Genomic DNA, 25729 nt, shown 5'->3' with positions numbered 1-25729 from the left:
CTGCTGTGTTGTGTGTGTGTCTCCTGCACGCTCAGGGTCTGCAGGTCCTATGTGGTCCCGTGGTGTCCCGTGTGCATTGGGTTCCCCAGACCTTGTTGAGTTGGGGACCCTCACAGTGCACTCTCCTGACCATCTGCCCACTCCCGGCCCCATCAGCCCCCGTGGCCTCAGGCATTGGGTTTTTGCTGCTCAGTCCAGTCCTTCCCCAGTAGGACGCTGGGCTGTTCCTGCCTCCTGAGACTGTGGCCTCGTGTCCCCAGCCCTAGAGAATGTAGGGTGTAGACCGGAGATGCGTCCATGGGCCAGACTGTGCCTCCCCGTCACTGCCCGTCGAGGCCGACCGGGTGCCTGGTCCTCGGCGGCCGTCTACGACCCGGCTCCCAGGAGCTGTTTCTGGCCCCAGAAGGCCTCTCCTGAGTCAGCAGGGAGATGCTGCTGAGTCCTGCTGGGCGACCGTGCCCACCGTAGTGGGAACAGCGAGCCTCATGGGCTCGGCCTCAGAGGAGATTCAGAGCCTCTCCCCCCTCGGTGCTGCAGACCCGGCCTGGGGCCAACTTTCGGCAGTCATTCCTTAACCGGGTCCACTGAACAGCTCTTTCTGCTTGGGGGCATTTTAAACAACCGTGTTTTATATACAGAGTCCCCCCTTCCGCCTGTAACGACAGCCCCACAGCAGGTCAGCTCCCTGAATCCCCGAGGGCACGTCCCGACACCACTGTGTCTTGGAAAGCATGTCAGGAGGTCAAACTTCTCCGAAGTAGTTGCTGCTGAAGGTGCTGGCTTCACTTGGGGTGGCTCAGCTGCCGTTCTGCCTTCTGGCGAGAAAGAGGCTGCAGGGCCAGATCCTTTCCCGGAGGGCCATCCCAGGTCAGGTGACAGACGTACGTCCCATTCTCCGGGAGGCACACGTGGGAACCAGCGACTGCAGGTGTGGGCCCCAAAGAGAGGCCACACCTGTCCTGGCTGTGAGCGAGCGCCATTGACGGCCCGCCTGGAGGACCCTGACCCCAGGAGGACTGCGGGGCAGGCTCCCCACAAGGACCTGTGCCAGCCTCCCTGGCAGCCTGGGCCGTCAGCTGTCACTGTTGCGGGGTCACACTGAGGCAGGGCTGGGGGAGGCTCAGCAGTGTGGATCAGTGGTATGTGACGCTCTCTTGTGGTGTGTGACCTTTCGGATGCGGGTGGCCTCATGGCTGGAGTTGGCCCCCAGGATTGTCTGGCGTTCTGTGCACATTGGGGTTCCGTGGCCCCGTGCGCTCACTTTGAGAACGGTGCCGCCCCTGTCTGTTACGGGTTCATGTGAGGACGATGTTTCCTGTTCCCAAGTCCTCACCACCTGTCTCATTTCTCAGGTCCAGACAAAGGAGGAGCCCCTGCCACCAGCCAGCAGCCAGAGCATCCCCACCTTCTACTTCCCCCGAGGCCGTCCGCAGGGGACAGTGGACGTCGATGCCGTCATCGCCAAGATTGAGCGGACCTTCGCCCAGTTTCCGCACGAGAGAGCCACCATGGAGGACATGGGCAAGGTGGCCAAGGTGGGTGCCCTGCGTGCTGCCTCTGGGCAGCACCACGTTCACGGGTTGGTGCTTGTGTTCTGTTTTCAGGATCTGAAACACAGTGGAGACTCTGTATTAACGGTTGTGCCAAATATTGAAGACAGACATGCCTGTGCGTTGTTGCCCTCCCAGATGGAGCAGCGTTCACCTTTGCATTTTTTAAGCAACTGATCCCCTGAGGTCCAGCCTGGGCCTTCCTCTCCGCCCTCCTGCCCCGTGTCTCTCCCTGTGTAGGGTGGGTGCTAGTGGACCCACAGTCCATGCGCAGCAACATGTCGATTTTGAACTTAGCCTAACACATGATCCCCCGTGCATTGTCTCACCATTTGGTTTTGAAATTCGGTGGCATGTCTCCAGGCCATCCATGTTGACATGTGTAGACACACGTAGACGAGCACAATCGTGGTTTCCCACATCGCCTCAGCCGCGTGGGAAGGCTCCCGTGTAGCCGGCGGCTGGCACGGCCCCTCCTGGGTGCTGGCGTTGACGCGTCCCGCTCCCCCATGGATCGGGCTGCCTTGGGCTGTGCTCCTGAGCTCCGCCTTCAGGCCGCATTGGGGTGCTTGTGCTTCCCCTTTGCCCCTGTGCTTCCGGGGTGCTTTCTCTCTCTTTCTTCATCCCCACCCTCCCCTCTGGAATGTCTCTTCCTATTCTGGATGCTGACCCTCCGTCCATGTGTGTTGTGAGCAGGTTCTGTTCCACCTGCTGAATGGTTCACGTGCTTCCTTTTGCTTGCAGTTTTTAGGGCTTGTCCTCTTTTCTTGTTGGAACTGCTTTATTGAGATATAACTCTCGGACCACAGTTCACCCATTTAAAACGTACAACTCAGCACAATGCAGTGTATGCCCGGAGTTGTGCAGCCATCATCGTAGTCAACTGGAGGACATTTTTGTCACCCCCTAAAAGAAACCCTGTACCCTTTAGCTGTCATCCCCCCTCCCCCACCCCCAACTAATCCACTTCCTGTCTCTGTAGGTTCGAGTATCCTGGACATCTTATGTAAACAGATCCATACCATGTGTGGCTTTTTGTGTCTGCCTTCTTTCCCTCAGCACACAGCCAGACCCGGGCGACACTGGGGGCTCGGCTCCAGGCCCCCACAACAAAGTGAATGTCACCATAAAGCAAGTCACACGAATTGTTTGGTTTCCGAGTGCAGATAAAAGTTAGGTTTATGCTATGCTGTAGTCTAAGTGGGTGATAGCATTATGACTAAAGAAAAGTGCATACCCTAATTAAAAAATACCATATTGCTAAAAAATGCTAACCAGCACCTGAGCCTTCAGCAAGTCATCTTCTCTTTGCTGGTGGAGCATCTGGTGAAAAACGCAATAAAGCAAAGCGCGGTAAAGCGAGGAGCAATAAAGGAAGTGCTTTATTGCAAAATAAAGCAAAAATACAAGCGAGCCTGTGTTTTCAAGGTTCGTCTGTATTGGGGCGTGTGTCAGTGGCACGTCCTTTCAGCGTCCCGTTGTGCATTTATCCATTCATCAACTGATGGACGTCTGGGTTGGCCCACCTTTGGGCTGTGGTGCACAGGGCTGCTGGAACACGCGTGTGCGAGTCTTGGTGTGCAGGTGTAGGGTTCTCTCAGATATACACACCTAGGAGTGGAATTGCTGGGACACATGGCGACACCATGTTTAACGCTTTGAGGAGCCACAAGACCATTTCCCAAAGCAGCTGCCCCATTTTGCATTCCCACCGGCAGCGTAGGAGGGTTCCGATCTCTCACACCCTCGCCAGCACTTGTGTCTTGCTGATTGTAGACAGCGTGTCCTAGGGGGCACGAAGTGTCTCCTGGTGGTTTTGACTCGCATTTCCCTGAAGACTGTCATGTTGAGCAGCTTTTCATCTGCTTATTGGCTATTTGTGCATCTTCTTTGTAGAAATGTTTGTTTAGATCCTGTGCCCGTTCTTTAACTGGATTGTCACTTTATTGTCCAATTGTAAGAGTTCTTTATATATTCTAGATTCAAGTCCCTTATCCAATACTTGGTGTGCATTTTTTCCCATTCTCTGAGTTGTTTTTTCTTTTTTTTAATTATATGTACTCAGCACCTGAAAAACTGAGAATTGACCTGAGTCTTTTTTAACCTTTTCTTTTTTGCTGAGGAAGACTGGACCTGAGCTAACATCTGTGCCAGTCTTCCTCTATTTTGGATGTGGGCTGCTGCAACAGCATGGCTTGTTGAGCGGTGTGTAAGTCTGTGCCCAGGATCTGAACCCACCAACACTGGGCCACTGAAGCAGAGTGTGCAAACTTAACTACTGTACCACCAGGCTGACCCCTTTTTTCAGTTTTTGATAGTCTTCCATGATGCCAAAAAGTTTTTGTTTGTTTGATAAAGTTCACTTTATCTGTTTTTTCATTTGTTGCCCGTACTTTTGCCGTCATATCCAAGAAATCATTGCCAGATGCAAGGTCATGAAGATTTGCTTTTGTTTTTTCCTGAGAGTTTCTAGTTTCGGCCTTTACGTCTAGGTCTTTGATCCATTTTGAGTTAATTTTTGAATATAGTGATGCAGCGGTCAAACTCCATTTTTTACGTCTGGAAATCCAGTTGTCTCAGCACCAAGGCTGAAGAGACCATTCTTTCCCCGTCCAGCGGCCCTGGCCCCCTTGTTGAAAATCAGTTCCCCATAAATATGAGGGTTTAGTACTGGATTCTGATTCTAGCCCTTGACCTGTCCTTGTGTCTTTATGCCAGTTCCACCCTGTCTTGATTACTGCTGCTTTGTAGTCGGTTTTGAAATGGGACGTGTGAGTCCCTTCTCAAGCTTGTTTTGGCTCTCCGTGGACCCTTGCAACTCCTTATGGATTTTAGGGTCAGCTTGTCAGTTTCTGCAGAGACGCCAGCTGGGGTTCTGCTGGGCTCGCGTTGACTCTGTAGATCGGTGTGGGGAGTATGGCCGTCTTACTACTGTCTTCTCATCCGTGTACATAGGACGTCTTCCACTCATTTAGGTCTTAGTTTCTTTCGAAGATGTTTTGTAGTTTTCAAGTATAAGTTTTGCACATCTTCTGTTAAATTTGTTCTGAAGCATTTTATTCTTTTTGATGCTATTATAACTGGAATGCTTCTCTGAATTTTATTTTCAGCTTGTTCATTGCAAGTGTATAAAAATGCAATTAATTCCTGTGTACTGATCTTGTATCCTGCAGTCCTCTGAACTCATTTATTCGTTCTAATAGTGTTTTAGCGTATTCCTTAGGATTTTGTGTGTACATGATCATGTTACCTGCGGCTAGAAATAGTTTCGCTTCTTCCTTCCCGGTGTGGATCTGTTATTTCCTCGTCGCGCCCGACTGCTCTGGGAAGAACCTGTAGCGTGGTGTGGTGTTGATGTCCGAGAGTGGAGGTTCTTGATCCTGCCCTTGGGAAAAGCATCCAGTCCTTCACCGCTAAGCATGCTGTGAGCGTGGGTTTTCACAGATACCCTTTATCGGGTTGGGGACCTTCCTTTCCATTCCTGGTTTGGTCAGCGTTTTTATCAAGAAAAGATGTTAGCTTGGTCGGATGTTTTTCCTGTGTCTGTTGAGAGGCCCGTGTGGTTTGGTTCTTTATTCTATGGATGAGGTGCATTACGTGAGTTGGTTTTTCCAATGTTAAACCAACCTTGCGTTCTGGAGCAAATCCCACTTGGCCATCGTGTGTGGTCCTTTTTCTGCGTGGCTGGATTTCACTGGCTGGTATTCTGTGGATGGTTTTTGTGTCCGTATCCAGAAGAGATACTGGCTGGCAGTTTTCCTGTGATTCCTGTGTCTGGTTTTGGTATTAGGGTAACACTGGTCCAAGAGGAAGATCGGAAGTGTCCCCTTCTCTTCTGTTAGAGATCGCCTTTTTAAAGTATGTTTTTAAATTTTGTTTTATAAGTATGTAAAAACGTACATGGTTCCAAGGTCAAAACTCACAAACCAGATATATTCCCATAAGTCCAGAGTCTACCCCTGTCTGTTCAACTCTGCTCTCTTCCTCCCCCATAAGTAACAGTTTTCATAAATTTGGCTTATCCTTTATTTTTTAATATGAGCAAATACCTACAAATATACATCTGTGTATGTACACACATATTTAATTTCTTCCCTTTCTTGGATGAGAAGTAGCACGCTGTTCTATGCTTGGGTGTGTTCTCTCTGAACATTATGGGTGGCGATCACTCCCCATTGGCGAGGTGGTCCTCGCTTTGCATGTTCGTGTGGGAGCATGAAAGTGACCCCACGAGCTGAAACCTGTGTAGCTTTTCTACTTCTTTGGCGGCTTTCTCCGGGCACGGTTGCTGGGCGAGAAGCAGTGGGTGTCTGCTGTGGACAGTTTGGTGAGCTCCAGTGGGCCTGTCAAGCCGTCAGCACAGTCAGCATGATGAGCGTCTCCACTGGCCCCTAAACTCTGCTTCATTCTCATCCCTCCCACCCCCAGCCCCAGGCTCCCTGTGGTCACTATTGATTAGGGATTTCTAGAATTGTACATAAACTAAATCATACTGCAGATACTTTCATTCTTTTTATGGTGGTAAAATTCACATAAAGTTCCACCAGCATTTTAACCATTTTAAGATGTACAATTCAGGGGCCTTTATTTCATAGACAGTGTTGCACAACCATTACCACTGTCTGGTTCCCGAACATTCACATCCCCCTACAAGGGAATCCCGGGTTCTGTAGCAGTCACTCCCCATTCCCCACGCCCAGCCCCTGGCAACCATGAGTCCCCTTTCTGTCTGTGGATTGGCCTGTTGTGTTTCAAAAAGATCTGGGCAAAAGTTTTGATACAAATGAAAATAAAACCAAACCCACCTTCCCTAAGCGTCATTTTTTAAGAACAGCCAGAGAAGTGTGATGGTTTGGTGCCTAAGCTTCCTTTCCTGCTGAAATTCTCATCCAGCCTGGCACCAACCTGAAGGAAATCACCTCACTCCTCATGCTCATCGCCCTTCCCTCTTGGGACCTGGGACCTTCCTCCCAGGACCGTGGGGTTAGGGGCTAATAATGGAAGTGAAGTCACTTAGAAAACACAGAAAAGCAACTTTAGGAGATATGTCACTTCAGGTAATCTAATCCCATCCATCAAACAAAATCTGCAAGTGTTTGGTGGTGAGGATGTGGTCTATTTTCCAGAAATCACAGACAGCTTATATTGCTTCCTGTGAAAACTTTTTCACCTCCTGTACAAGCTCCCATCCAACCCAAGTACGTTTCTTAAGTAGTCTCAACAGAAAAACTAACCTGAGAATGATTTAACGGGACTTTCAATTCTAAAAGATCCAGTGTCAAACGCTTTATGATCAACTTCCTTTGGCACCGCAGAGCCCACGGCCTCAGCACGCTCTCCCGGCTGCATCCTCTCTCTCATTGCCTTCTTCACAGCAGCGAGGCGACCCCCATCTGCGATCCCAGCATCATCATGTTTTGGTTCACTCGCTATACCCGAGACAACTTTTTCCTACAAAGAGAAATTATGACATTTACTAAAGCAACTCATTACCATCTTATAAGAAAAATGAATAAAGCATGCCTAAAATATTTCACACATCCATCTTATGCTTATCAAGTTCCTAGTATGTGCTAAACATGCTGGGGGTCAAAGGTAAAGGACAAAGTTCCTGCCCTCAAGGAGTTAGTTGTGGTTGTCGTTTAATGTAAACAAAGATAGGACCCTTCAACATGTCTAAAAACTGATGGAAAAGAGAGAACAAGGCTAACTGATGGGATGAGAGGTCAATGAATAAGAGATCTGGGGGAATGGTTCCAAAGTATAGATAAAAGATTAGTTTGATTTTAACTGTTCAGTAGTCTTAACGGTGGCCTATAAAATAATGTAGGAGAGAAACACTGGTGGTAAGGGGCAGAATTACAAGGCTCCGACATAATGCTGTCTTGACACAGCCGTTATCTGCGTCACTGATGGTGTTATGTCCCCAGGACTAAGCACCCGATAAGAAATGCGCACGGCAGGTCCAAATGTCCCAGCATCCTTCCTGTTTAACAGACTTGAAATTCATTCAATCAATCTCGTCACTGTCCTCAGGGCCTTTGTCATTAGTAAGACATTACTAACGTCTTACTAAGACATTACTTCATTAGTAAAATAAGGAGACTTCATTAGTAAAACAATCCTACAATAATCCTTTAATACTCTAACATCTTAAACTCCTAAGACAGAATTCAAAACAGAGTTTTTATTTGGATTACACAGCATAATAAAGTACCAGTTTAGAAACCTGATTTTACAACCAGAGGCATTTTTCTAAAATCTAAAAGAAAAAGTGGCAGGGCTCCAAGCTGGCTTGAGAAGTAGCAATTCTGAACCAAAAGCTTGGAGTTAAAATATTTTGGGAAAAAAATTAGTACAAATAGATAAGAATGGAATCTATCATGTCAACAAAGCCAATTTTACAGAGAAAATAGGAAATTTTACATGATAAAATTTGGGAAGAAGAGAGAGAGTCTAAGAGTCATTGTTCCTCTTTTCTACTTAAAAAGTTCTTTCATTTTGAAATATATCACACACAAGAGTATAGAAAGCAGAGATGGCATAACCTGTGGGTTAAGAACATGGGTTCTGGAATGAGAAACCCAGCTCCACCCTGGGCACGTGCTCGAGTCTTCCTGGCCTCAGATTCCCCACCCGGGGATAACGGCACCCACCTCACAGGACTGTTGTGAGGATTAACTGAGTCAATGTGTGTGAGGGCCTGGGAAGCATAGTTGGCACATTATATAAATTATGTACTACTGCTATTATTACTGCAAAACAATGTATAGGTACAGTTTAAAGAATAAAACACACTGGTACATACCGTTACTTAGCAACTCAGAAGCTCTCAGGAGGACCAAATCCAATCTCAGCCCCACCTCCCCCGCCAGAAATAACCATCCTGAATTTTGTGTTGACCTTTCCTCACTCTTCAAGACAATCAGGACATTGTAATAGATGACACGTTTTGTGAAATGAAAAACCTGAAGCTAAATGTTTCTAAAGCTTAAATTCATTAAAGTAAAAGTCTATATTAGAAATCCACAAATTTACCTGAAACACATCTTTGCTCGTATTGCTGGCTTTCTCCCATCCACACTCCTCAAGTATGGTCAGATTGTTGAATTTCTGGCGTAGATCCTGTATCTGTTAATAAATGAAGCACAAGTTTATCAGATTAATGCTAACCATATTAAATTTACAAATTAATGCCCAAAAGCTTCAAACAAATTGACAACGACTTGGACTGGTGACATAAAATTAGACTGTCATTGTCAATTTTGTATTCAAATGAATTCTTATGGTAAAATTGTTCATTGTTATTTTATGTTAAAAATCTACATAAAGGATGTCATATGTGAATAACTCCCAAACTATTTTGATGACTAAAATGGTAGGAGAGATATCCTAAATTATACAGTGTGAACACAATCTCTCCGTTTTTTTTTTGTTTTTTTGTTTTTTTTTTACAGTTTATTTATCCCTTCTCCTACTGAGGAGCATATCCATTGCTTCCAAGTCTTGGCAATTATGAACAATGCTGCTATAAACATCTGTGCACATGTTTGTCTGGACACAGGTTTTCAGCTCATTTGGGCAAACACCAAGGAGCGTGACTGCAGCATCGTATGGTAAGACTCTGTTTAGTTTTGTAAGAAACTGCCAAACTGTCTTCCAAAGTGGCTGCACCATTTTGCACCCCCACCAGCTATGAATGAGTGCTCCTGTTGCTCCACATCCTCACCAACATCCGGTGCTGTCAGCGGTTTGGATCTTTGCCATTCTAATAAGTGTGTACTAGTGTCTCATTTTACTTTTAACTGGCAATTCTCTAAGGGCATATGATGTTGAGCATCTTATCTTTTCATACACTTACTTACCATCCATCTGTCTTCTTTGATCAAGTGTCTGTCTGTTCAGTTCTTTTGTCCATTTTTAAATCAGGTTGCTTGTTTTATCATTGTTGAGTTTTAAGAGTTCTTTGTATATTTTAGAAAACAGTCCTTTATCAGATAGGTCTTTTGCAAAAGTTTCCCCTAGTCTGTAGCTTGCCTTCTCTTTCTCTTGACATAATCTCATTTTATTTTCATTTTTATTGTTTTGGTGAGGAAGATCGGCCCTAACATCTGTTACCAATCCTCTTCTTTTTTCGCTTGAGGAAGACTGGCCCTGAGCTAACATCTGTGCCAGTCTTCCTCTATTTTGTACGTGGGTCACCACCACAACATGGCTTGATGAGTGGTGTAGGTCCATGCCTGGGATCAGAACCCGCAAACCCTGGGGCAATGAAGTGGAGTGTGCCAAATTTAACCACTATACCACTGGGCTGACCCTGGCACAATCTCATTTTAAAGGATTCAAATAATATACATACTAGCAGGATGGGAATGTATGATCCCATCCTTCTGGTATTTCCAATCTCCTCAAAGTGGTAACCACTGTCAACAGTTGGGTAAATATGCTTTGAGTCTCTGTTTATACAAATAGGTACTCTATTTGCATTTATACAAATAGGTACTCTCAATCTCCCTTTCTCAAAAAAATTTAAATGTCAAAAAGACTCAGGATTACACTTATGACCAATTGATTTTCAACAAAAGTGCCAATGCAATTCAGTGAGGAAAAGATAGTTTTTTCCAACAAACAGGACTGAGAAAAGTGGATATCTGCAAGAAAAAATATGAATTTGGGCTCTTTCCTACACCATACACAAAAATGAACTCCAGAGCCAGCCCTGATAACCTAGTGGTCAAAGTTCAGTATGCTGTGCTTTGACAGCCCAAGTTCAGTTCCTGGGTGTGGAACCACATGACTTGTCTAGCAGTAGCCATGCTGTGGTGGCAGCTCACACAGAAGAACTAGTAGGACTTACAACTAGAATACACAATTATATACCAGGGCTTTGGGGAGGAAAAAAAAGAGAGGAAGACTGGCAACAGATTTGCTCAGGGCAAATCTTTCCTAGCAAAAAATAATTAATCACAACTTAATTTTTTTAAAAAATGAACTCCAAATGTTCACAGACCTAAGTGAAAGAGATAAAGCTTTTAGAAGTAAACATAAGATAAAATCTTTGTGACCTATGGTTAGGCAAAAAGAGTTCTTGGAAATAATGCCAAAATCACAACATTAAAAAAATTGATAAACTGAACTTCATCAAAATTAAAAACAGCTGTGTTCCAAAAGATACCATTAAGAAAATTAAAGAACAAGCCACAAACTGGGAGGAAATATTTGCAAATATTTCTGATAAAGGACTTGTATCCAGAATATACAAAGAACACTTACAACTCAATAATAAAAAGACAGACCCAATTAAAAATGGGCAAAAAGATTTGAATAGATATTTCACCGAAGACGACATACAAATGTCTAATAATAAGCACATGAAAAGATGCTGATCATCATTACTCATTAGGGAAATGCAAATCAAATCTACAATATGACAGTTCACACCCCACAGGATGGCCAATACTAAGAGAGACAGGAGCAAGCACTGGTGAGGATGCGGAGCAACAGGAGCTCTCACACACTGCTGGCGGGCACGTGAAAGGGTGTAATCAATTTGGAAAGCAGTTTGGCAGTTTCTTAAATAGTTAAACAGAAATTTACCACATGATCCAGCCATATCTACCCAAGTGAAAGAAAACATGCCCACATGAAGATTTGTAAGTGAATATTCATAGATTATTCGTAATCGTCAAATAGTGGAAATGTCCATCAACTGGACGATACAGACTGATGTCTCCATGAACCGCTACTCAGCCATGAAAGGAACAAAGTACAGGCATGTGCTGCAACATGGAGGAACCCCAGAGACACCACGCCGAGGGAAAGAAGCCACATACAAAAGACCACATATTGGGTGATTCTTAGAATGAAACGTTCAGAAAAAGCAAATCTACAGAGACAGTAAGGAGACTCGTGGTTGCTTGGGACTGGGAGTGGCAATGGGAACTGACTGAAAACAGGCAAGAGGCATCTTTCTGCGGTGAGGAAAACGTTCTAAGTTTGGATTGCAGCGACGGTTGCACAACTCTGTAAATTTACTAAACATCATTGACTTTTACACTTAGAATGGGCAGATTTTATCATATGTAGATTGTTTATCCTCAGTATAGCTCTTTAAAATAAATAAAAGCCCCAGGAGCCAACTTGAAGAGGCTCCCACTGGCCAAAACTGGGAAATGAGCATCACTAAAGATAATGACTGTAAAAGATGCCAACACAAATACTTTTAAATCCATAAAATAATTATGATACTAAGAAAGACAAAATTAATTGGTCACCATTGAAGGATGCTAGTGAACCAACTCATTATTATGTCAACTGGTCATAAAGTGACTCCATAAACACTATTCACTTCTGCGCCATATAATTACCAGAATATTGTGTTTCTTCACATTTTTCTCTAGACTTCATCATTGCTTTGCTTTTTGTTTGCTTAGTTTTTTAATGTATCTATCATCAATTTGCCTCTAAAGTCTGCACAGTATGTATAAATTCCCTCTTAATACAACTAGAAAAGCAAACCACTCGGGTATTCTGTTCCGTTCAGCCTCAGAGACAGTATCTCGCCGAGCCCCAGCCTCCTGCTCCAGTCTGAACAGCTGCTTCCTAAGCCTGCTGCTCACCCTCTTTACTCACCTCAGCCACAATTCCCTTAGACTTTTTGGGGATCTGTCCCAGCTCCTTCCCCTTTCTTGGCTTACTCCCTCATTTTTGTGAGGGCCGTTCTCAGTTTCCTGAGAAAGGGTGCCTGGGAGGTAAAATTTCAGACTGTGTGTGTCTGAAACATGCCTTTCCACCCTCAAGCGTGACTGGCTGGGTATACAACACCAGGCTGAGTGTTATTTTCCCCGAGAAGTTCGAGGGCCTTGTTCTCCCAGCTTTCGATGTCGCTGTTGAGAAATCTAGGGATATTCTGATTTTTGACCTTTTGTATGAAACTTGTTTTTGCTCTCTGGAAGTTTCTAGATGTTTCTCCTCATCCCAAGAGTTGTACAATTATATTTCATTGTGCATTGGTGTGTGTCTACACTGACATACAGTGCTAGGCACTCAATGGGCTCCTTCAATCTGGAATTCAGGTCCTCCAGTTCCAGGAAAATGTCAAACTATTTCATTGATCATTTCCTCTCCACTATTTTTTCTGTTCTCTTTTTCTGGAATCCCTGTTATTTGGATATTATACTTCCTAGACTGGTCCCCTTAATATTCTTATCTAGTCTCTCCTCTTTTATCTCTCTCTTTTTGCTCTAATTTATGGGAGATCTCAGCTTCATATTCCATCTTTCTAGTGAATCTTACATTTCTGCTCATATAGTTTTTAACTTCAAAGAGCTCTTGTTGTCGTTCTCTGAATGTTCTTTTTTGCATAGCTGTTCTCATTTGGCAGAAAAAATGCCTGGTCTCTTTGAGCATATTAACACTTGCTTTTAAAGTTCTTTCTCCTGGATCAGCCCACGGCCTCATCCAGACAGCTTCCTTCCTGTGCTGCTGCGGCCCCTTCTTCCAGGTTTCGGGCTGTCTGCAAATGTCTCATGGTTCTTGGCCACTGGTTCTTGAATTAGTATTTTATATGCTTATTTCTAAAATAAGCTCAAAAAGCTAGAAATTGTCATCTCCCTACCTTCACTGATTTTCCTAGTAACGGCCTCTATCAGCGCTTTCTACACCAGATTGGTATGAGGGCTATGTCTGACTCTGATAAAACTATAAACTCCTCTGGGGTAGAGAATGTGCCTATTTGTCAGCTCCTCATACAACGCCTGACACACAGCAGGGACAATAACTGCTCGATGGACCCAGCTACTGAAGACTCGTCCTCATTTTCGCACACATGGAATCATCACAGACTAGGCAACAGCTGAATAGAATCTCAATTTCCAACCCATATAGAAATTACCCTGACAGTATGCAGGAGGAGGGGACAGCAGCCATAAAATTTAGACAGTGCTTTACAGTTTGTAAAGGGGCTAATATCTCCTTTAATATTACAGATACCTAAGCAGCCTCTACTACTCCCATTTTACTACTGTTACCTCACTTCCAAAAACATGCGACTCGAAAGTTAAGCCATTCCAAATCCTGGCCACATACCTGAAGGCTGGCCATGTTCCAGAACCCATCCAGGTCTGCACAGGTGGTATCCTTTTTGCCTCATTTGTATTCCAAATTGTCCACCAGTTCTTCAAGCCGTTTGAATATTTCTGCCTTAAGGAGTCTTTTTTGACCAACTGCGAGGGGAATAAGATCTTCTGCTAAGGAAAAGATGAGATTTTTAAAAGCTAGAGAACAAAACAGGACCTTGATTGCAAGTCAGCCAGCTGATAAGACGACCTCACCCCAAATATCCTGGGGCTTCCAGAATCAAACTCTTACCTTAAAGCAAAACAAAAAAACATCGACTACAAAACTTTGTCATACCAATACTGAGCATTAACTGTCTGCTTCTGTTCCCACTAAAACGTAGCAATATTCATTCTCATATATGTTGCTACATAGTAAACAGCATTCTGTTCACCTTGTATTTTACAAGAATTCAACCTCAAACAACTCACTGTACATCAGCATCTAAGGACTTCACACAGCACACAAATGATTTTTTCTAAAAAGCTTCTCCAAATAAGATTAAGGAAATATCAGAAAATTTGTTCCATATTTATTTAGGTCATTTTCATTCAGAAAATATTTTGCATAATTAAACAATACTAGATATAGATGTCACTCAAAAAGTCATAAAAAATCTAATAATAAAATAGGCAAACGTTTAACTCCCAGGAATGATTGCTAACATTCTAATTACTTACACCTTATAAGTCATCTACCATTTTAGCACAGAGATACTAGTGAACGTATGTTGAGAAATGAAAAGTCTTGCTATTTTGATTAACAAAACAATAAAGTTCGGCAACACTAGATTTTTGTTTCAGATAAATGTAGACATATTAAAATAAACAATGCAGAGCCACCCTGGTGGCCAAGTGGTTGGGTCCATGCACTCACCTGCAGCAGCCCAGGGTTCACTGGTTCAGATCCTGGGCCCAGACCTACACACCGCTCATCAGGCCATGCTGTGCTGGCATCCCACGCAGAAGAACTAGAATGACCTACAACTAGGATATACAGCTATATGTCAGGGCTTTGGGGAGAGGGAAAAAAAGGAGGAAGACTGGCAACAGATGTTAGCTCAGGGCCGATCTTCCTAAAAAGAATAAATACATAAATAAAATAAAATAAACAAAGCTAAGACAAAAAACATAAATGTTCCCTCCCCTTTGTTTGGAATCTATACTTCAAGCTTCCTTTCCCACTCAAGGCAGTCGGTCAATATTAATTCCTCTCTTTCATATCAGAGAATCTTTCTAAAATTATGACATGTTTCAGCTTTACAAATGTTTCTCATACTAATATCTAAGTATTAGCAATATGACACTTATACAATAGCGATTTTCCAGAGCTGATGCTTATTTTATGAACTGTGATATATTAAAATCCATAAATACAAGTTGATATCCTATACATGTCCATCTTTCTACACCTAAAACTTACGTGGATGGTTAATGCCAAGAGCAACTTTCCAAGCTAATATTTCTAGTTCTTTCCGTTCTCATTTATCAGAGATGAAACAGAAAGAACCAGACATGCCTGAGTTCTGTCTTTACTTCTGGTATTGCCCATGGAACTGAGACCAACCCAACTGCCCAGAGTAAGTTGAAGCTAAACCCTGTAAGACTGGAATTACAGTGTCAGGGCCTCACAGATTCTAATTAGTAGGCTTTGCTTGTCCAAGGGCGGTAGTTCTCAACACTGGTCAATTTTGCCCCCCAGGGGACATCTGGCAGTGTCTAGAGCACCTTTGTCACAAACCAGAGGAGTGCTACTGGTCTGGGACGTTACACAACATCCTGCGATGCAGAGGACGGCCCCACAACAAGAATTATCCAATCTGAAATGTCAGTAGTGCAAGTTGAGAAACCCCGGCCCAAGATAAATTGACTCTGTCTCTTTATAAAAAGCATCTTAGCAGGAGAAACTGAGGATAGTTTTTTTTCTTAGAAGAAAAAATTAGCTGTTTATATCTAATGAAAACTTAATTAATGAGAAAGGAGACTTGTCTTAGATCCGACATTATTTAGTTGGGTAAATTGCTTATTATCTCAATGTCTCAGTCCAACAACACGGTGGACTAGCTCATCTCTAAAATCCCTTACAATCATAAAACCTTACGTTCTACAAACAGCTGAAGTGGCTCTGAAATATACTCATTCATAATAGAACAAATGAGTATTAAAAGTATAGGAAGATAATATTTCTCCTCTATTTGATTGTCAAAGCCCAAAAAAGTGGTTAGTACTGTATTGGAAAAGATGTGAGAATCTCCTTGCTACATTCACTCAAGAACATAGTATGTCATCATTTCCTGTGTGATGTGGAGCGTTGGGGCCTTTCTCCAGATGCAGTCCTCTGATCTGTGTCCAAGGCATTTAGGTGACATGGCTTTTAGGTTCCCAAACAGGAACTCTAATTTTCAGTCTTCATAGTTGGAGAAACATAATCCTATCTTATGATTTAGTGGGCCAAGGAGCCTACCATCATCTCCCTCTATCCTTCTTTTGTAAAATAAACATTAACTTAGTTTCTTTGTTTGAAAAAAAGGTATGATAAAATAGGAACTCCCATATTTTGCTGAGGGAATGTAAATTGAGGTCTTTATTTATTTGCACAGGAGAGGATTGAAAAGCATCCAGGCTTGTTTTTTGCAGGCTTGACAGTAATACTACCAGACTGAACTCAATGGAAACAACCAGCAACAGGGACCTACTAAGTAAATCGTGGTGTAGCCATACAATTGGATACCATGCGGCCATTAAAACACACACAAAAACAGCATGAGAAAGTTCTTAAAGGACTCAAATGGAATATCTCCTACATTTAACATTAAATGAAAACAGAATAGTATGCTACTGTTTACATTTAAAAAAAGTTTATCTACATATGCATTATGTATCTCTGGAAGAATTCACAAGAAATGAATAACACTTGCCTCTGTGGAAGGTTCGAACTGTAGGGTTGGGAGCAGAGTTGGAAAAAAGGCTTCTCACTTGTACCTCTTTCTATCTTTTAAGTTAGCAACCACATGAATATACTAGCCATTGAAAAAGATTTTTAATTTAAAAGATAAATAAAAATCACTCAAGGTCAGTTTCCTCCTAATTCATCTACGTATTATATTAAGGTTAAAATAGTTTAATTTTGGTTTTAAATGTCTAGACATTAATACAAAATGCTTACACTGGGAACAAACGCACAGACCTGAAATGCAGCACATGTCGCTGCTGAGATGTCTGATCCTCCTTTATTTCAAGTGATGGGACTTCTTTTATTGGAAAGCCATGTAAATTTTCAGTAGTAGTTTCATTTTTATTTAAGACACGATCTATAGATTAAAGAAAACATTACATATACATTTCAAAGCAGCAACTCCTATAACGACATCCCCCACAAGACAAATTTCTTAAATCCTTCAATTTTTTCAACATTGAAATTTAAAATTGTAAATAAATTTAAAATTTAAATAAAATTTTATTTCTGCCTCAAAGATTTCATTCATCAGATCTCCTTTTACAGTGTCTCTCAATGTTCTTCATCTCTTGAAATTTACATTTCGGTCCTCCTCTCAGTCTGCAGTCCTCATTCCAGCTCTGTTTCCAGATAGCCCTCCCCATGCTTTTCCGTCTCTTCTGACCCTGAGATCACACCCTGAGCTACATGGTGAGACACATGGTGGAAAAGACTCTAAACGATCTCTGATAAACCATAACCCAGAGAAACAAGTAAAAAATTCATGAAAATACCATACCTGTGCTCCCAACTGTCAGAGAACTCAAAGGACGGCGTAATTCGTCGGAATCTTGATGTACTGAAGTTTCACTTTTGTGTGCCAACATTTCTTTTGTTACTTCTGGAGCCTCATCACTAAGCAAGAGCAAAAATACACTTCGTAAAACATGAACCCATACATCTCACTGAAGGATTTCAAAATTATGTTGTTTTTTAAAAACATGGGATAAAATAGAAATATGTTTCTGTTTTTTAAAACATGTCTAATCTAGAGGGAAAAACCGTAAACACCTCCAGCGGGAAGGCCCGTCTCTGCCCCCTGTGATGAGATCCACAGATGCAAAGCCCTCTCAACCGGACATACACACTTAGGAGTCTCAGATGCCGCAGAGCAGTTCTCGGTCAATCTGCCGCCAGCCAGCCTTTGGAAAGCAACCTTGCCATTTCTTGTAAAGATTCAAACTGATTTTTTCTCCCCACTTTACAAGTTAATCATTTTGTCTTTTGAGATAGCTTTTATAAAGTAGTACTCAGTAAAAAAAACACAAACAAAAAAATCCAAACCATGTCTGAGCTGCAGTATAGCAATTTCTTCTTTCTAAAAATTTATTTCTAAGTGTTGCAATTAAGTCACTTCTTAAAAGCAAAAAAAAGCAAATTGAATCGTGAAAATAATAATGCACAGAAAATATCAAATCTGTCAAATACATTATTGTATCCTTCTGAAAAATTTTTTGGAGAGGTCAAATTTTCATGATTTGTAATGAACATAGTTTACTAACTAAATAACTTAAAAAGCACAGGCCAAATTTAAGAAAGGCATTCGTTCTCCATGTCAGCAAGGAATTCATTCATAACATCTCATTCTGTCACTGGCTGTCAAAGTAGCGGTGCTTGTTGGAGTCTAGGTGTTACGTCATAGCTCTTCAGACCATCTGGTGGCCGAAACAGAAAATCTACTGGTGCGAAGGATGGCCTCCCTTTCACTTCTGCAGGATTTGTCTCAGGTAACTTTTCCACTTTGGATAAGACTCCATCTGGATCCCTTCCGTTTGTCACACTGGTTTGTGATTCCAAAGTATTTACTTCGCTATCAACTTTAAAAGACATGACCTGGATGTGAATAAACAGAATAGAGTGAGAGTCTCTCTTCTTGGGATATATTCCACCAATTTTTTAGGCCCGAAAATGTGAAAGTTAAGAGATATATCCCACGTACATAATTTAAGAAACAAAAACAAATACAATTAAATGTTTACATGGAGTCAGAAGACCAGCTACATAAACCATTGCTATGGTCCAGAAAGAGGGAGAACCAATCCATATTAAAAAAACTATGTAATAGGTTTTAGGTATTACCAAAAATTAAAATATATGAAAACTAAGGTGGAAAAATTCACTCACCTAACAAATACGTATCTTTTTACTTAAATTATGTTGATAATTACAAAGGTTTGAGAATCAGAAATCCAATGTTTATTGGATTACCAGTATTGTCAAGGACAAAATCTTTTTTAATAACTTTGGATTATTATAAATAAGTTTATCATATGAGCAAAACTATTTTTCAATGTGGCACAGTAAGATTAACCATATAAAATGTGAAGCGTATTTTCTTTTTCAAGTCAATTTGTTATTTGGTAGTTTTTTTTTTTACTGTAATATAATTGGCATACAACATTACATTAGTTTCAGGTATACAACATGATTCAATATTTGTATATTGTGCAATGATCACCCCAGTTAGTCTAGTTAACATCCATCACCATGCACAGTTACAAATTTTGTTTTCTTGTGATGAGAACTTTTAAGATCTACTCTTAGCAACTTTCAAATATACAATATTATTAACTGTAGTCACCATGCAGTACATTACATTCTCTACTTACCTATTTTATAACTGGAAGTTTGTACCTTTCAACCACCTTTGCCAATTTAATCCACTCATTTCAACATAATTTTTAGAGGTTTCTACGTTTCTGAGTTTTAATGAGATACGTATTTCTACCCGGACTAGAGTTTAAGGGTAACACTGTGCTTGAGGCCTGTGTGGCTGCAAAGGTAGACACTAGCGATAATCCTTAAGGAGAAAACCAACCTTGAGGGAGGAGCTGTGAGGTCCAGCTGCTCGCCTGTGAAGATCACCCTGTACTGCCTTCCTTGGAGGATCTATGTCTGATTTTTGGTAAGAACCTAGCCAGGTTTCTTACACTTTGGCATAACTTTTTTTTTTTTTTTTAAGGCTAAGGAATTATAGCATGGATTATAAATTAAGGGATTGGGTCCTCGAAATGGTGGCTCTTTTGAAGACTCTACCAGGCACTATGCTAGATGCTGTCAGAAACGTCAGGTGATTTCATTCTTGAAACTACTCTGTGTAGATATTACATGTTACAGCTGGGAGAACAAACTCATAGCTTCCCCAAGATTATATAGCCAATTGGAAGCGAGACAATAGGCAAACTCAGGCCTAGCTGAATCCAGAGTCAACGCATTTCACCCACTGCACCCATCTCCTAGCCGATGCTCACATGAAGGTTTCCGTCAGCTGTGTTTTTATTTTCTCTCTTCTGTTAACCAAACTACACATTCTCTACCTATAAGGTTTTAAAGATGAGACACCTCACAAACCATAACAGTAAACCCTCTTGACGCTTCCTTGTGCTTCAAGAGGTTTTCACACACGTGGAGGTTAACCTCTTGAAGCAGTTTTGTAAGCTTAATTTCAGCTTCATGAAAATAAAAATGAGATTTTCCAAATGTCTAGAAATAAACAGATACTTATACTCTACCTTGCCTGGTTCTTCTTCGATCTTTTTGGCAGGCCTTCCTTGATCTGGTACTTTTCTTTCTGTTATATTATCTAAAATAAAAATGACATAACAGATCCATTTTGACTAGATAGAAAATTCTGCATTAAAAATGCTAGGTAAGGAGCCGGTCCAGTGGCATAGCAGCTGAGTTCATACACTCCACTTTGGTGGCCCGGGGTTTGCTGGTTCAGATCCTGGGCATGGACCTATGCACTGCTTATCAAGCCATGCTGTGGCAGCTGTCCCACATATAAACTAGAGGAAGATGGGCACAGATGTTAGCTCAAGGCCAATCTTCCTCGAAAAAAATTAAAAAGTACTAGGTAATTTGGGAAAGAAAAAAGGCAACAATATGAATCTATGCCTTAATGGATTTTATGATTAAAAGTCATTTTAAAATATCCTATTTAAAATACCCTATTTAAATACGATAAATACAGATAAAACTTCCTGCCAAGTATAGGATATCTGTTTACAAAACCAAAGGTGCTAAAGTATTTTACCTTTTGCCTCTGACTATCAAATGCATATTTATTATAGAAAATCAGGAAAAGCAAAGCGCAAAAAACATCACCCCAGAGGGGCTGGCCCCGCTGCGCAGCAGGTAAGTTCACGCTTCTGCTTTGGCAGCCCAGGTGCTCAGATCCCGGGTGCGGACCCACCCACTGCCTGTCGAAAACATGCTGTGGTGGGTGTCCCACATATAAAGCAGAGGAAGATGGGCACGGATGTTAGCTCCGAGCCACTCTTCCTCAGCAAGAAAGAGGAGGATTAGCGGCAGATGTTAGCTCAGGGCTAATCTTCCTCAAAAAATAAATAAATAAAAATCACTCAAGATGACCTTATTCAGAAATCATCACTGCTGACAATTCAGGGTATGCTTTTCCAGTTTTTTTCCTATGTTCACATATTCACATACATATTTTAGAATTGTGATCACACTGTTCAGAATTGGACCTGTTTTCTTTGCCCACTTAATACATCCTGGACCATGTCATGAAGTGTCTTTCACAGGATCGTTCTTAAACGCTACACTGTATTCCACCAAACAAATGGGCTGTAATTTACTGGGGCCATTAATCTTCACTTTGTGGCGCTGCCCACCGGTGCACATGCTTCACCGCTTGAGCGCCCACTGTGTGCTAACTGGATGGTGGGGCACTGAACCTGTCTTCGGGACCTGGAATCTCCCGTTTCCTCCTCGCCTACTCAAAGAAGTACACGATGACTTTAAAAACTGAACACGAAAAACCTCAGGGACCAGAGCATTCTACTTCAGCCACTGATGAAGGAACAGTTCTCACCACGTGCCGCTCGCGTGGCCGGCACAGCCAAGGCTGCTCCCGCAGAGGCTACACTGGCGGTGCCTGCCCCCGAGGTCTGCTTCGCTCTTTGAGTCATCGACCGAGTGGTTCTCACGCACGTGGGCATTGCAGGCTGCCCTGCTGCGGGAACCATGAAATTAAATGCTTTCGGTAATTACTAAAGCATTGTTGCGGCAACGTCAGAGCTTATAATAATAAGCTACCTTTTTCTCGTTGGACACTTTCTTTTCAGAGGTTTGTCTTTGACCAGATCGTGTTGCTCGAACATCACTCCTATTAATGATCTATTGAAAAGATTAGGTGGTATGTGATTTAATTGCTTGATGAATCAAATTACCACATTTTCAATCGGTATTTTGACCCCTCATCTGAAATCTATTGTAAATGACCCAGCAAAAAATCCACCACCCCAAATAAGATGAGATGAAAAAAGTTTTCCATTATATAGATTTCCTTACAAACTTTTTGTAGAATCCTAGAATTTTGAAAATGCTAATAGCCTAAGCTATTCTAAATAGCTGACTATAATCTTCTGAGAGTCCTTAAACATACCAGCATGTTTTCGCTTCAAAACTTTTGAATTTTGTCTGGAAAAATCTTCTCCTGGATAGAAAACTCTTCCCACAGTGCACTCTGCAACTTCCTTGGAGACTGCATTCAAAGCGCCACCGTCTCAGTGAGGCCCCATCGGAAGCTCACCCTGTACCAGCTTCAATACTCCCCATCTGCCTTCTTTTTTTTTTTTTATTTCCCGCATAATACTTAGGACCATCACATACTATATATTTTTCTTTTCATTGCCTATCTCACATGTAAGCTCCATGAAAACAGGGAATGTTGCTTTATTCATTACTATATCCTAGAGCCTAGAGGAACATGGCAGTGACTCAATTTATTGAATACGTGAAACGGAGCCTTCTCACCTGATAAAGAGACATGCTATTTACCTCCTTGCCCACTTCACTTTATTTTAGTAATCGTCCTATTAACTTTGTCCATAATGGTGTTCTGAAGACCCGTAAGTTTATCCCCCACCCTACGTGCTTTATATCCCTATCTGCATTTTATAGTGACATGGATGCATAATAGAGCCCAGTAAACAAACAGAGTGACACACAGAGTTGGTATAGATCTCATAAGGGATGTTTGGCAATGAATATTTCAAGTGAGTACTTCCTTAGCATCTAGCCAAAACTGCTCTATGTCACCATGCCAATAACAGGGAGTTTGGTACTGTTAACTCTAGTAAAATAATCACTCTGATTGAAGCTGATAATAGATTTAAAATGAATTTACTTACTCTGAGAAAAGGAGCACGATTCATCATTTTAGTAACAATTATCTACTATCAACTTCACCCTAGTCAGCTCCATTTGGGCTTTGGCCTTTGACCTGGCAATCCATACAAGATGGAACAGCATTAAAACAATCAAAAGCAGACAAAGTTAAAAAAAATGAACTGCCATAATTTACTTCCATGTCTCATTACAAAATAAAGTCTCCATTTTAAAGTTAAATTTTACCCTTAGTCATCCAACCCTTAATCATTTATGGCAAAAAGATACTTGCTAACTTAAATTACTCTCTTTTCTGGTTCTGGTTTGATTTAAATTATGCTTAAAAGCCTCAAAACTTACTCATATTTCTCAGTGAGCACAAAGGAGAAATTTCATACTATATTTTCCAGGTATTAGAATCCTTGTTAATATGATGAACTGGAAATATTTGGAAGGGGTCAATGAAGAAACTAGAGTATTAAGATCTCTTCTCTCCTGTTTATGAAAAGATACTGCACAGCTTACTTTCTTAGCTTTGACAGTTTGCCTTCAAATCCAATGATTGTGCACTTGTCCTCTGTCCATAAGAAAATGGAGACCTGATCACAAAGCAAGGAAGAAATCCAGCAAGAGAAGGATTGATTAAAAGTGATAAGTTATTTATCAACTCTAAAATTCCTGAAGAAGCACAATCAGACTTCTTCTGTAGATTAGAAGCCACTTGCTTCTCCAAATCTCAGGGAAGATCTAGTGCTGAAGAAACGAGGCACAAAGTAAACAATATTCAGCGATGGCTATTGTCTAAGTAGAATAAAAAACTACTGGTGAATCGTATTATTTAACACAACAATGTGTGTCTTTTTCCCCCTACATATAACACTTTGTAAATAGCTGTTTACAGTTTAGACCAATGACTGGTGCCTTACATACTCTTGAGAAGCCAGATTAAATTCAGCCCCTTCCAAGAGGTCTTCTCTGATGTTCCTCCAAACAGAAACAATCTCGCCCTCCTCGAACACATACACACCATATTTTTCTGTATCTTTCCACCTTGAGCTACATTCTACTAATTTTGGTCACTTCCACCTTATCCTAAGGTCACATGCAGAGTAATCAAAGGTCTCTCAAATCAATGACATTCCTGAAGCAAACAAAAACAGGCGATATCTTGAGCTTTTATATTATTCAATTCTTATTTAAATCAGGAATGAATACACAGCCAACAAGAGACGACCTTGAAAAGAGCAAATCACCAGTGACTACCTAATTTACAAATCCAGCTGCCTGTGTTCAAACTTCATCCCCCTTAACTCATGGATCATTCTCTTCTTTAGATCACCCCTCCTCCAGCTTCTGTCCTGTTTTAGCTCTCCTGCCAATCTGACCTATCACTGGTACCTGACTTCTGCCCACTTGAAGGTGCTCTCTAGACCTCACTCTTTCACAATGTGTATATCTTTACTGGAGTGGTCTCATTTAGCCCTACAGCTTAAACCCCCATCCATACTCCCAATATCATATCCTAAATCCACCACTCAGCATGGATCTCCGTCCTGATTTTCAAATTTTTATTCCCAACTGCCTGTTATCCAGATGGCCCAAATGAGCTGCAGAAAAAGCAGGAAAAGCATTATCAATATGCACCCACTTAGGCATGTTCCTTTTCCTGGCTTCCACCCCTCTTTTAGCTGCAGCACAATTTATATGGTTGCTCAAACTAATTTATCTTCAGAATCATCTTATCTCCGACTCTTCAATTTCCTTCACCCCTCACCATCTGCTTGGTCCCCGTCAAATTTATCTCCTGAGATGTCTCACACCTGTTTCTTCCTTTAAGCCCACTGCCCCAGTCCCCTTATCCTGTCTCATCTATTCCATCACGACAGTCTCACTACAGTCTTCCTACCTATAAGTTCTTCCCCTTCCAGACTACGATCTTCCAGCCTAGGGTAATCTTCCTGAATTATTAATCTGATCATGGTACAAGCTCATGTATAAGCCTCTCTTGACTCTCCGCATCCGACAGGGTGGACGCCAGATCCTTCGCCCGGCCTTGCCCGTCCAGCCTGGCTCTGACTGCTTTGCTAGTTTTATCCCGTGTCAACCTACCTATGGCTGCACCGAGAGACCTCATCTCCATCTTCTGAACTATTAGGATGTCACTCCCAGCTCCTGCCAACTAGCTAAGTGAATAAAGGGACTACAGGGAAAGGGTTGTTTTAGTCATTTAAACTCTCAAATAATCGCTTCTTGGCCTCTTGGCTAAGATCAAGTATAATCTCTTAAAGAAAAGTCTGGTTAAGAACTATTCCTGAATATCAAGTTATGATACTAAATTTACCTTTTTTGGTTGGTGTGCTGGTATTCATGAAAGAAAAATAGTCTTATCATGTCTATAAACACACACTATAAATGGTCATCGCTGAAGGTTTCTCAATTTTTTCAGTCGCTTTTCCTCTACGTATTTCTGGAACATTTGTCTTCGTTGATCACTTAGAAGAGACTTTGCTGATCCTAAGCAGGGGGGAAAATAGCATATAAAACATTCAAATAAAAAGTTATCCAAATGTCTAAAATACCATTATCTAACTTCAACAGCTGCTAAGCAATACTTTCAGTAACTTCGTATTGATTCCTTAGCACGCTAACCACACAAGTCATTTCAACCCCTGTTCTTTCAAAATTTCTCTCCCTTTTGCCTTCTCTTGTTCACAAATTAACTGCTTGCCATCCCCTAGGCATCCATTACTTCACTTTTAAATTAATTAACTTCTATGATCACCCACCTCCAAGCTGACCTCCAACAATTCTCACCTCCTGGTAGTCATGCCCTTGTGTTGTCCCCTCCACACAGAATAGGGCTGAGCTGTGTCACCAAGAAAAGTGTGGGAATGATGGAGTGTGGCTTCCAAGACTGTATCATTAAAGACAGT

General features: G+C 41.8%; 1 protein-coding gene and 2 long non-coding RNA genes across 6 annotated transcripts in view; 1 reads left to right on the top strand and 2 right to left on the bottom strand.

Moving 5' to 3' along the window:
* The window catches only part of LOC139044122 (serine/threonine-protein phosphatase 2A regulatory subunit B'' subunit beta-like), a 40352-nt gene extending 15203 nt beyond the window's left edge, over nt 1-25149 (top strand). Inside the window, exons 2-3 of one of the 4 annotated variants that reach the window (XM_070503672.1) lie at nt 1353-1535; nt 24823-25149. In XM_070503672.1, coding sequence (XP_070359773.1) covers nt 1353-1535; nt 24823-24951 — 312 coding nt within the window. In that variant the 3' untranslated portion in view covers nt 24952-25149. Of the gene's footprint in view, nt 1-1352; nt 1536-6865; nt 7082-9007; nt 17140-24822 lie in introns of those variants that run through there. The other 3 variants (XM_070503673.1, XM_070503671.1, XM_070503670.1) reach the window with 3 other exon arrangements.
* On the bottom strand, nt 1542-8999 carry LOC139044123 (uncharacterized). The gene is made up of 3 exons (XR_011501165.1): nt 8589-8999; nt 6785-7001; nt 1542-5893 (listed from the first exon to the last, which is right to left on the bottom strand). It is a non-coding gene; the product is annotated as an uncharacterized lncRNA (long non-coding RNA).
* On the bottom strand, nt 9336-24828 carry LOC139044124 (uncharacterized). Its single transcript, XR_011501166.1, has 2 exons — nt 20174-24828; nt 9336-18494 (listed from the first exon to the last, which is right to left on the bottom strand). It is a non-coding gene; the product is annotated as an uncharacterized lncRNA (long non-coding RNA).
* Nucleotides 25150-25729: the final 580 nt, after the last annotated feature.

The sequence above is a fragment of the Equus asinus genome, unplaced genomic scaffold (genome assembly GCF_041296235.1).
Source record: "Equus asinus isolate D_3611 breed Donkey unplaced genomic scaffold, EquAss-T2T_v2 contig_611, whole genome shotgun sequence".
NCBI lineage: Eukaryota > Metazoa > Chordata > Mammalia > Perissodactyla > Equidae > Equus > Equus asinus.
The sequence above is the reverse complement of the archived record's forward strand: the minus strand, read 5'-3'. Positions and strand labels throughout refer to the sequence as shown.